This window comes from Spermophilus citellus (genome assembly GCF_964194105.1).
Source record: "Spermophilus citellus genome assembly, chromosome: 5".
NCBI classification, from domain to species: Eukaryota; Metazoa; Chordata; class Mammalia; order Rodentia; family Sciuridae; genus Spermophilus; species Spermophilus citellus.
In genome coordinates this window covers 72,835,433-72,847,805 of record NC_138186.1, presented here as the reverse complement: position 1 = coordinate 72,847,805, position 12,373 = coordinate 72,835,433, and the positions used below count along the sequence as shown (strand labels likewise).

At 37.0% G+C, this 12,373-nt stretch overlaps 1 protein-coding gene across 4 annotated transcripts in view; it reads right to left on the bottom strand.

Annotated features, from left to right (window-relative positions):
• Positions 1–9,531: 9,531 nt before the first annotated feature.
• Positions 9,532–12,373, bottom strand: part of PRIM2 (DNA primase subunit 2) — a 321,229-nt gene continuing 318,387 nt past the window's right edge. For all 4 annotated transcript variants that reach the window (XM_081296592.1, XM_081296594.1, XM_081296593.1 and 1 more), the window contains one exon: positions 9,532–11,164. In XM_081296592.1, coding sequence (XP_081152718.1) covers positions 10,943–11,164 — 222 coding nt within the window. In that variant the 3' untranslated portion in view covers positions 9,532–10,942. The remainder of the gene's footprint in view (positions 11,165–12,373) is intronic.

Sequence of the window (12,373 nt, the reverse complement as noted above, 5' to 3'; positions counted from 1 at the left end):
TCTTATAAGCAACAGATAATTGGATTTTCTTAATTCACCGTTTCTTAATTGATTTCAAATAATTTATCTTGATAAAGTCTTATTATTGCCATTTTGCACCTTGTTTTCTAGTTTTTCTCTTATACTTTTCCCCCTCTTCTAGTCTTCATTTGTTAAATAAGTTTCCCTAGTAGTATATTTTGGTTGTTTGCTTATTATTTTTGCTATATCTATTATGGGTTTTGTTTCATCATTACCACAAAAATACTTTTGATTATAACAAGTTATTTTGAAATTACAGCAACTTCACATTGACTGTAAAGATAGGAATAGAAACAAAAAAGGCTGAATGTGCTGGTGCACACCCATAATCCCAGCTACTCCTGAGGAGGCCAAGGCAGGAAGATGGCAAGTTTGAGGCCACACTGGGCAACTTAGCAAGATTCTGTCTAAAAATAATAAATGTAAAAAAAGGGCTGGAGGCTATTTCAGTGGTAGATCCCCTCTGGATTCAATTACCAATACCCCTCACTCAAAATTAAAAAATAAAGAAGAAAAAATAGTAACTTAAAAAAAATCCTACAAGGACCGGGGATGTAGCTCAGTGACAGAATGCTTGCAAGGCTTGTGCAACGTCTGGGTTTGAACCAGCAGTGAAGAAAAATAAGAAGACCTACAATTATACTCCATTTCTTCTCACATTTTGAATTTTAGATGTCCCATTTTACATCTTTTTGTACTGTATATCTCTTGATATACTGTAGCTATTTTAAATAGCTTTTAGACTTTAAATTTATAAATTATTTACATACCATGTTTCTCAATTTGTCTATATAGTTACTCTTAGCCTGAGTTTTATACTTCCTAGTGATTGCTACTTACTTGTCAGTGTCTCTTTCAGTTTGAAGAACTCCCTTAATTGTGTCTTGAAGGTCAGTCTAGTTGGTGATATGTTCTCTCGGCTTTTGTCTGGGAAATCATTACTTCTTCATTTCTAAAGTTCAGCTTTGTTCAGTAGAGGGCTCTTGGTGGGTGCTTTTTGCCTTCAGGATTGTGACTGTCTCATCCCACTCCCTCCTGGCCTGTAAGGTTTCTGCTGTCAGGTGGATTGGGACACTCCTGTGTGTCTTCTCTTGACACTTTCAGAGTCCTCTTTGTCTTTGACATTTGAGTGTTGAGAGCCACAGACAAGTCAAGATGGCGCCTGGCACTTTGCCAAGAGGAGTGGTTTGAGAAGTAAGGCCAGCGAGCCATTAAGATGATAGATTCCTTAATGACTGACTGCTGTGTCTAGATTATGTCAAATAAGCTGTAATTATTAAGATGATGAGGATTCCTTAATGACCAATTGATGTATCTGGATGTTAATTGAAACAAGCTGTGTATAATCAGTTAAGTGTATATATACCTCTACTGTCAACAATAAAGTGGCTCCCGCTGTATCAATCTTCACAAGTTGCTTGTCACCACCTTGTGCTTTATCACAAATCTGATTGATGTGTTTGTTCAAGAGGGTCTGGGGAAGTGCCTAAAAAGGATGGCTCATCCCCATAAGGCTCTGCCTGGCACTGGGATAGGCCCAGACACCTGCATGACAGGCACCAGCCTGTGATCAGACTCTGTGGGATTCTGCCTCATACCAGGCCTCACTATGGAAGGTCTCGCTCTAGGTCCAGAGAAATTATTTTTACTTACCTTCTGCTTCTTTCCACAAGTGGACATTGATTGTCCACATTTTTAGGATTCCTAGGGTTGAAGGAGGGAAAAGTTGGGGCATTCTTGTGGTCACCTGTGCTATAAAGCTAGGTCACAACCAGGACCCACAATCCAAGACAGTTGGAGCTCAGCAGGAGGACCAAGGCTCCCATTGCTATGGCCTGCCTGGTGCTAAAGGGATTCATAGCTGCAGACTTCTGTAGTCAGCAGAAGTAGTGCTAGCCAGAATACAAGTCTTGACCCTCTGTAGCTGCAGGTCTTGCCCTGCCATCAAGGCAAGTGCTAAAGTTCTGACCAGGGGCACTGGTCTAGGGACACAGTTGGGTTCTGCTAATGTTGAGTTTCACTGTAGTGGGCCCAGCATTGAATTCCAAGGCAAATTTCTGTGCTTACTTCCCTAAACTACCTTCCAGTGGATGTATTCTTTCTTCACATTGTGCTGTCCTAAGTTGGATGAGAGATGACAGAGGTAGTCCCTCAGATATCATGTATCCAGAGGCTGTGGGGCTCCGCCAAACACTAAGTTTTATTGTTGAGGGCCTGGTATTGATTTCAAGTCCAAGGCTTGCATTTAATTATTTCTCCCTCCCTACAAGCAGGAGGCATCTCTCTCAATGCTGAATGCTTGGATTTCAGAAGGGTTGAATGTGCAACCCTTTCCTTCCTTCCTTCCTTGATGCATCTATTCTTATTAGTATGCTAAAACCACTGATCTCTCACCTGTTTTCCTTCACTTTTGTGAAGGTAGTTTGGTGTGCAAATGGCTGTGCAAATTAATGCTGCTGTGGAGAGATAATTGCTGGAGGGTCTCTCTTGCCATCTTACTCTACTTCCTTATTTCGTTTAACTGTACTATATAGTATGCAGCGTATAGATCTTACACATGCTATGCTAATTTTATTCTAACTTATGTTTTATGCTATTACAAATGTTTTAATTTTTTATATTTCTAATTGTTTCTAGTATGTAAAACTATTTTTACCCATTGTCTCTTGTGACCTTAATAAATCACTTCTTCATTCTTTTATCTTTTCCAAATACATGGCTCTCATTTCTTTTTATTATCTTATTACACTAGCTAGGATCCCAAGTACAATATTGAAACAAGGTGGTGAGAATCAACATCCTTGTCTTTTGTGTTCTACATCCTAAAAGGAAATTGTTTTGCCTTTTACAATTGTTTTATTACCTCTGGGGTTTTTATTAATGCACTTGGATCAAAGAAATTCCCTTATTTACTGAGAATTTTTAAAATTAGCAGATGCTACATTTCATCAAATGCTTCATCAAATGCTTTTTCTCTTGTCTATTGTAATCATGTGTTTTTCTCCTTTTTTTAAGTATGGGAAATTGCTTTGTGTGATTATTGAAAGTTAAACTGGTTTTAACAATCATGTAATAAACTCCATTTGGTCATGATGTATTATTCTTTTTAAATATATTACTGGATTTTAATAGCTAAAGTTTTGTTGAGGATTGTTGCTTCTATGTTCAAGAGGCTTACAAGTTTGTAATTTTCTTTTCTTGTAATATATTGCCTGGTTTTGGTTTCAGTCAGGGCAATGGCAACCTTAAAACCTATACTGAAAATGTTCTGTCCTTTTACTTTTGAAACCATTTGTGTATTATTTTTTTCTATAATGTACTAGATTTATTGGTAAAACTATCTGAATCTATTTCTTGTAGGAAAAATTTAAGTTACACTTTCTATTTTTAATTAATGTAAGGATATTCAACAGTTTTTGTTTTCAGTAATTTTTGGTAATTTGTATCCATCAAAGATTTTTTGCTCTTTCATCTGGACAGGTTTGACAAACTATTGTACAAAAGTCAAATCTGTCCCATTTCAGGTCAAATGGAGTCATATTCATTTTTTCATGTATTGGATATGGCTTTTTTTCACTCTAACAGAGTAGTTGCAATAGGAACAGTAGGACCAACAGGCTTAATATTTACATATTGGTTTAGAGAACAAATTAGCAAACCTCTACAGTGCCTACTGTTACATAGGCTTGAAATAAGGGACTGCACAGTGGGCTTGGGGTGAGCTATATTCTCCCAGTGTAAGAGGCAGGAATCTGCAAATAGTCTTTCTCATCAACTTTGTTCTCCTAAATAATTAACACCTTCACAAATAGGCTAATTTTCTTCAGTAAAGATAAAGTCACCCCAAGGTATTCTCTTCTACCTTGATGCATTTTAAAGTCTGCAATATGAGTTTGGATAGAATCTATATATATAACCCCAGAGTTTGGATAGAATCTATATATATAACCCCAGATCCAGTTTCTAAGGATAACTTAATTTATACCACTTAGATTTAAGTGGTATAAATTAGTACCAGGATTTTGTGCTTCAGAACTTCTAGATTCTAGATAGGAATAGGGACCATTCACCATAATAGCACAGAGAGCTGGGGCACATAAGTAAAGAAAGCTAAAGGTTTTCTCTTTGATCTCAGTGACCCAGGTCAATCTTATGGGAGAGAGACTGGATTGAGATAATAGGGAAGATGCCATGGTGCAGACTAGAGAATAATAGTGTATTCCTATGACAAAGGCAAGAGGTGACATTAACTAGTATTGAAAAGACTGAAGACAACTCCGGCTCCCCCATGAGTTTGTATGCCAATTCTGGCAGTGCATTTTCTAGATCATTTCATGACACCAACACAGTTAGGAAGCATGGTTATAGAAACTTCTTATAATTCTTAGTCTATAGTTTATTTGTTTTATCTGAAGAGCTAGCTAAGTAAGGGCTTTGGAATTTTTATTCTGTAGGGCAAAATTAAAACATAAGCCAGACACAGCTGCAACTCCAGTGCATTGGGAGGCTAAGGCAGAATGACTGCAAGTTTGAGGCCAGCCTCAGCGAGATCCTATCTCCAAAAAAAAAAAAAAAAAAAAAAAAAAAAAAGTGGGGGATAGTGGGGGATATAGCTCAGTGGTAAAGCATCCCTGAATTCAGTTCCTGGTAACCTTAAAAAAACAAACCTTGCCTTTAATACACAAAAAAATAAATTTGTTGTAGTTTCCAAACTTTATTTGGATAAGCTCCCCAAATGAAATTCAGTACGATTCTATAATAATAGCTAACAGTTTAGAACCTGTATCAGACTGCATAAAACACTTGATACCAGCTATATAATTGAATTTCACACCAATTCTCTCATATATAATGTCAATATTCCAATTTTATAAATGAAGATACTGAAGCAAAAAGGTTAAGTAACTAAAAATAATAGACAATTGGTCTAGTTGAGGAAGGTCTGCAGTTTGGGTGTCATGACAAAGAGACTAGTCCTAAAGCCCTCAGTGTGAGATTAATGATGGAGAAGACAGTGCGTAGGCCAGGAGAGAGTCACAGTGCCTGAAATGTTGATGAGCCAGTTCAGGGACCAACCCATTTTAGTACTATGTAAATGCTTGGAACCTGGGTACCACATAGGCATCACTTTCATTGGGAATCAGACATATGACCACTGATAAGTCTCAACCCTAAGAGAAAATTTTAGCAAGCACTCTATATACTGAAGCTCAGGATGCCTCCATTCACTGTTTAAGCAGCTTAATCTATCGGTTTCATCAAAGGTGTGGCAGTTCAAGATTGGATCGACTGACGAGTCCTTTTTGCTAAACCCTTATTCAATTGACAGCCCCCTGACCCGTTGCTACTTACCATAGCAAAGTCTATATAAGGGGATCACTCTAGGTAAGGGGATAAGATGGATGTCCCTCAAAACAGAGAACGTCCATGTATAACACTTGTTGGAAAGGTTTATTGTCAAATAATACCAGACTGTGTTCTGAGTGTGGTAATATATGATAGATACAATACTGCCAAATAAAATAACCCTTCAAGTAGAGCTATTATTATCCCAACTTCATAGATAAGGAAAAAGAAGCATGGGAAAGTTAGGGAAATTGTCCAAGGTTAGAGAGTAAATGATGACTCTATTCTGGGGCCTAGAATTCATCCCTCATTTGTATGTTTTGGCAATATTGAATTTAAGATTCCTGTGGGATGATTATCAAACATTCATTTGCTATAGATATGCTTATGATATGACTGCTCATGATTGTCATGCATCATGCTACAAACTAAATACAATATTAATTATATGAATATGAAAATGATTTGTTTCCTCTTAAGAATTTTACAGTTCAATGAAGAGGAACATAAACATAATCATGTACTTACCTTTATGACAAGAAGTGATTTTATAATAAATGTAAAACTTATTAGATGGCCTACAAGGGACAATGATTCCCATACTGGGATCATCAGAGAGAGATAACAGAGCAGAACAAGGAATGGAAGAGTGTTCCAGGCAGGAAGCATTAAGAAGGATAACGGAGGGGATGGAGCACAGGGTACATGCCAGGAAAACTTGCTCAGAAGGGCTCAGTAATGGGGTTGGATTATAGAATGAGATATATGGCAAGAGAAAGAACTGAAGGAGGCGGCAAGGATAGGCCACAGAAGGACTCATGCACACAATGATAGACAGCTGGACTTTCTCATAGGTATTGAAAGCCATATTTGCTTAAGATGATGAACACTCTTGGGGGAAGCAATTGGATTACATCTTGAGGAAGGCTATGAGATGTAGTAGAGGTTAGACAAGTGGATACTCTGATGGTAAGAGATGACTCTTATCACTACTAGCCACAGTCATCTAATGTAGTCCAAATGGGGAAGGAAGGAGAGGAAATGGTTGAAAATGAGACCACTCAACCTTAGCTGGCCAAAATGCTAGTGGTGCTATTTCTTTGTTATGAAGGGCTGTCCTGTAGGATATCTAGACACAGCTTTGGCCCTTATCCTTAAATGCCAGGAGCAGGTACTCTCCAACTATGACAACCAAAAATATTTCCAGATATTGCCAAATGGCTGCTCAGGGCAAAAATTCCCCCACTTGTTGTCCACTGGTTTAGACATGCTGTTATTAACACAGAATTAATTGGACTTGGATGTGTAGGGAATGTGTGAGTCAAGAATAACTTCAAGATTTCAATAATGACAAAAGAGTTGAGAAGTAGATGTGGAAAGAAAGAACAGGTTGGATTTTGGACACACTGAGTGTGAGATACGTGTCGGATATCCTAAGGAAGAGGTCCAACAGGTAGCTGGATGGGTCCATATTCAGAGGAGAGATTTCAGGTGGAGTCAAGATTTGGGAATTATTTGTACATAAATGGGAAGAAGTACCATGGGAGTGGATGACAGCATTTGGAAAGACTAGTGGAGTGGAGTAAGCAGCAGACCGGACAGGAGTTAAGGATGGTAGAGAATTATTAAATCATGATTTAATTCATTGAAAAAAACAATTTAAGAGAAACTTGTATTACTATCCTTTTAAAAAAGAAATAATCTTGGTATCCTGTTATCAGAGTATAAGCAATTTAAAAAATTGTGTGTGTGTTGGGGGGGTGGGTCAGGAAATTTTGCCTGAGATGGTTCTTTTCCTCCTTCTGGAGAGTCTTAAAGGCAATATTTGTTGAGGGTGTTTTGCACTGAAAACATAAAAGAAAATAAACACAACCTAACCTTAAAGAGCCTTAGAGTTCTATTATGGTAAATGAATACCTAGAAATGCAAGGTTGAATTGAAAAATCCATCATGCATTTATTAGCAATGTCGTTTCACTACTTTGTCATCAGTGTTGGAAAACAGTACTGCACTTGAAGGCTCAGGGGAAATAAAGGAGCTTTAGAGAGACACATATTCTTTAGCCTTTGATAAGGTTCTGCAGTGATAACTCTTGGAGAAAATAAAATGTCATGAAGCAATGGACAAAAAGAGCTTATAGGATAGAAAGCAAATCCAATAATAGGAAATAGTATCACTTTTGGCAGGAAGATCAGATGAAGTAGGAAGATAATTTCCTACAGGTGACATGATTTCCATACTGTCACCGAGCTAACTGCCTACAATGCCAGTTATGGAGAGAAGCCTTAGAAGCTAGGATGAATACTTGCCATAAAGAAACTCAAGGCGGCCAGATGCTCTGGGTAAATAAGTGTAAGCTAGATATCCTTGTAAGATATATAAACTTTTCATGCCAACAATGTATCACTGGAGGTCCCAAATGATGCTATACATCTTTCAAAGGGCATTACAAACAAACTGCACACCTGTTCCAAACACAACCGCCACATGCTGTGGTTCTGTGTTGAAAAGAAGGTAAATGTTGTTCCTGAAGTACTTCTCCACCTTACCAGAGGGGTATTTACTATTCTGTAGCACAAGACCCTGCGCCTGCCCATTTCTGTAGGAATGACTGGACTGCCTGCCCGGCTCTAGCCTGTCAACCTTTCCTTCCCCTTCCTTTGCCGATATTAGAGAAGAAGTTAACAAACGGATCTAATTACCACAGTGGTTTGAGGCTTAACTTTTTTTCCCTTCCAGCTGTAAATGTCCTCAGATTGAGCTTCACATTCAGAACTGTTGTCAAATTCCCACTTTAATTTAATGTCAAGCTGATGCCTGTGGAAGACCTTGATTAAATTTGCAAACAGTAGACTGTAACCAAACCAGAACTTTAGAGTTTCTCCTTTCAAACTTAAATTCCAGAAGTTTTCTTTTCTTCTTTGCAAAGAATTACAGAAGTTTGCTTGCAAAGACCCCAAGTATCAGTAAGAGCAGAGAGTAACAAGCAAAACAACCTGACTGCTTTGAGAGAAGAAATCCCACAGCTTATTACAATTCTATATGAATTAAAGATCTTCCCATATGCTTTATTCCATTACCAGCTCATTCAAAATCTGACTATTCACTTTCATGATTATAATGTTATAAATAGTCTTAAAAAGTTTACACTCTTCCTAGTGTCATTGTATGCACATAGCAATTTATTAAGAGTCTTGTATTATATGGGCATAGTGAAAAATATGGATAACACACAAATGAGATAGTGTCTCCACTAACAATTTACCGCTTCAACCAGCTACAAATTGCCAACCTAGTTTCTTTCCTCTGTAATAATCATACAGCCTCTTTTCATTGAAGAGGTAATAAAAGACTAGAAGTTAAAAGATCTGGAAGACTCATTTTTTTCATTGAAGAGGCTGCTGGCTTTTTCTCTTTTTGGGTTCTCCCTACATCATTCGATTCAAACAGGTTTGCTTTCAAAGAAAACAAAATCAAAATTGTCAAGACCCTGTGAAGCATGAAAAATAAATTGCTTTTGCCAACTCCAAAAGCACCAGAAAGGCATTAATTTCTATCTTCTTACATAAGCCTCTAACCCCTATCCTCTAATCGGTAGACTTCACAAAATGTTTATATATTCTTCTGTATAAAACATAATCTACATGACAGGAGATCAAACCTTAGTAATAAGAAATTGAACTTGTAAATACAACTAATATTTAAACAAGTGTCATTCTGAAGTTGGACTAGACGCATATAAAACATTCAAGTAGGATGACAAATTCTTGGAGCTGCCAGCATAAAATAAATGTTCTAAGACACATCTACCATGCTGTTAATGGCTCTGTCCTTTTAGCTGGTGGGAGCATGTGCTTCATAAAAGGAGAACATGAGGCAGTAGAAAACAATGGCGTTGCAAAGTACTGCCAGAGAAGAAATACCCTGTTATAAGATTTCTTATTTAACTACAGTGGTGAAGCTGCTTCTAATATTTCCTTTCAATACAACAGAGACCTAAGTTTCTATGCTCAGCCTACTAAAGCTAACCTAACTCCATGGTGAAAACAGCTTTTGTTCATAATATTAAAAGACTTGTGGTTTTGTAGTTCATGGTAGGTTGTTATCAAATTCCTGTTGAACTATAAATGATGAAAGATACAGCAGATGGTTTCAGAAGGGAGAGATTTATTAAAGTAATTTATAGTGAAATAATGTTATTTTCTGAAGTAGGTAATAATAATTCACAAGGACAAGTAATATTTCAGATAGTGACCTATAATTAAATGAGATACTATTTCCAGAAGTCTTTGACTCAGAAGCCTAAAATAAAAACCAGATCAGCTGACACTTTTAGTTTAAATCCTTTTCATATTGATGCAGTGTATCACAAGATTAAAAAAATGAGGTGTTCCTAACAGTTCAGTTTTTTAAATACAATGTCTTCTTTTCAATTTAGTTAGCATCTGACTTAAGGATAAATAACCTTTCTCTTCTAAAAAGAGGACTGAAACGGACTTAATATTTTTCAGGGAAAACAAAATCTAAGGTAATAAGAAAAGTTACATTTCAAGCTGGGTTTCCTTAGAGCCCCAAATCCTCTGGATGAGTAAGTAGAAAACCCAGGGAGGAAATCGGTTACATAAGGGCATCCACAAGACAACGCATGAATTATCAGGGAAAATCTAGTCCATCGTACCACCTTGCCAAGGGTGAACAGAGCAGGGCCAAGCCAATGTATCCACAGTGTTTGCTAAATTTCTCTGGCACTGAAAGGTAGGGATTACTATTATCAGAATATTCATTACTGAAGTTAATTAATCTACTTGGTCATTTATAGCAACCACAAAATGATAAACTGGAGGGTAGGAAAAAAAATTTTAGACTTAAAACCTTCTTGCTTCAGAAATCATCTATTCTTTTTTATCCTACCCCAAAATAGATGGAAAATGACAGCAGATAAAGATTATTATTATCTATACAATAATCCTATTCCTTGATAAATACATCTGGCTATACAAATTCTGTTTCTCTTAATTCTCAAGTCACAAGTGATTTCAGTAGTTTGCTATCATTCAAAGGAGTCAAAGTTCTCCTTGCTCAACTCAAACTTTTTAAAAAATCTTCACTGGTGATTGGCAGTGGTGTTGAATATTCCAAATACTACCTTGAATGGTCATAAAATAAGACTCCCAATTACATACATTTTGATATTTATTAGCACAAATGGTCCAGAAAAAGATTGAGTCAAAATTACAAATTGAGAGTAATTAAAATAAAGGTTTAGCTGCACAGTTTCTTGAGGGACTTCAGCAGTCCAGAAGGCTATTTTCATCTCCTAAAATAGGACTGAAATCACAATATTCAAGGACCAGACTTCAACAGAATCTTTTCATTTTCTCCTGTGTCAAAGCAAAAATACAGAGGTCTATGTTTCTGCCTGCAAGCCTGCTAATAAGTGTGCATACATATGTACAAGAATTGAGGTGGAATGGAGGGAGAAGTTTTAAAAAAAGTTAAAGAAATGGACAAAGTATTAAAAATATGAGAAATAATAGTTGGTGGGGGGAAAAAGTGTTACTTAACTGCCAAAGAATCATGTACTAAAATAATCTTCTAGTTCCTCCATATCCATTTCCAGAGAGGAATTTAAAGAGGCCAGAGCAGATGATGCATCCTTGAGTTTCTGGACACTTGGTTTGGCTTGAGGTTCTGGTTGGGTGGATTCCTTCTTGATGTCTTTACCACCATTTAGGATCCGTTGACTCTCCAGAAAAAATTGATTAGGATGACTCAAAGAAAAGCCACAATCATCCACCTAAACAAGGAAGCATATTTATATCACATCAATCTATAGCAAAATTGTAAAGGGGCTTCAAAAACTGTCTTAGGCCTTCCTCAAAACTTACTTAATACCTACAACATAGATCCCAGCTGTTCTTATAACAATTACTTAACCCATTTCATTCAGAGGGAGATTCAATCACTCCCTCAACATTAATGGGTCCCAATTTATATGTCCAAGACAAACTTCTGCACCTAGCTCTACTTTCTATCTGATTCCCTATCCAACTCTTGCTCAACATATGAGAGTAAGCTAACAAAAATTAAAGTGTGAACCTTCAAGTCACTTTCTTCATTCAATCCCTGGGCTTGACTGAGTTGATCCCATGCAACACCCATTCTAACGCATATCCCTGAGTTCTCATCTTCAGCAGGTGGAGTTGATGACAAAATACCATCTATGCTTGCATTATTTTTTAATATTTTTTAGTTGTCAATGGACCTTTATTTTATTTCTTTATATGCAGTGCTGAGAATCGAACCCATGCTAGGCAAGCACCCCACCACTGAACCACAACCCCTTGCATTATTTATTTAAAGATGGTATTTTCATTTGATATTTCTTAAAACTTAGAAACTGTATTCTTTCACTCATCTGCCTTATTTACCAATCCTTTTGTGTATAACTCTTTGTACTGAAGTGATTTGCACATAATAGATATCTTAAAAATATATAGTTGAGCCCAGAACTAGCCAGTATATACATTTCACACATTAATTGAAGAGGTAGTAGGGTTTTAGCATTTGACTCAGACTAACTTTAAAGAAATTTCCAGCCCAGTAAGTCATACACTTAAAAAGTTTTCAAAAATAGAAAAGTGAAAAAGGTCAGAAAAAAAAGCCTGTTATACTCTACAGTGGAGAAGGAGTTGGGTCTAGAAAGATGGAGAAGGTGAAAATTTGCCATGAATGAAAAGGCAATAGGAGCAGCAGGACAACATGAGTTGAGGTGGAGACGTAATGTCCTAGGAAAGCAAGTAGTTCACATGGCCTGGTATGAAAGGCACATGAAGGGCATAATGGGAAATGAGGTTGGAGACACTGGCAGAGACCAGACCTAAGAGAATCTTGAAAACCAGGATAAGTAGTCTAATTCACTAGGCAACAGGGAGTTAGTAAAAATCCTTACGTGGTGTGATTAGAGCTATGCAATAATCTTAAGGTAGAAAGGAATTGGCAGGAG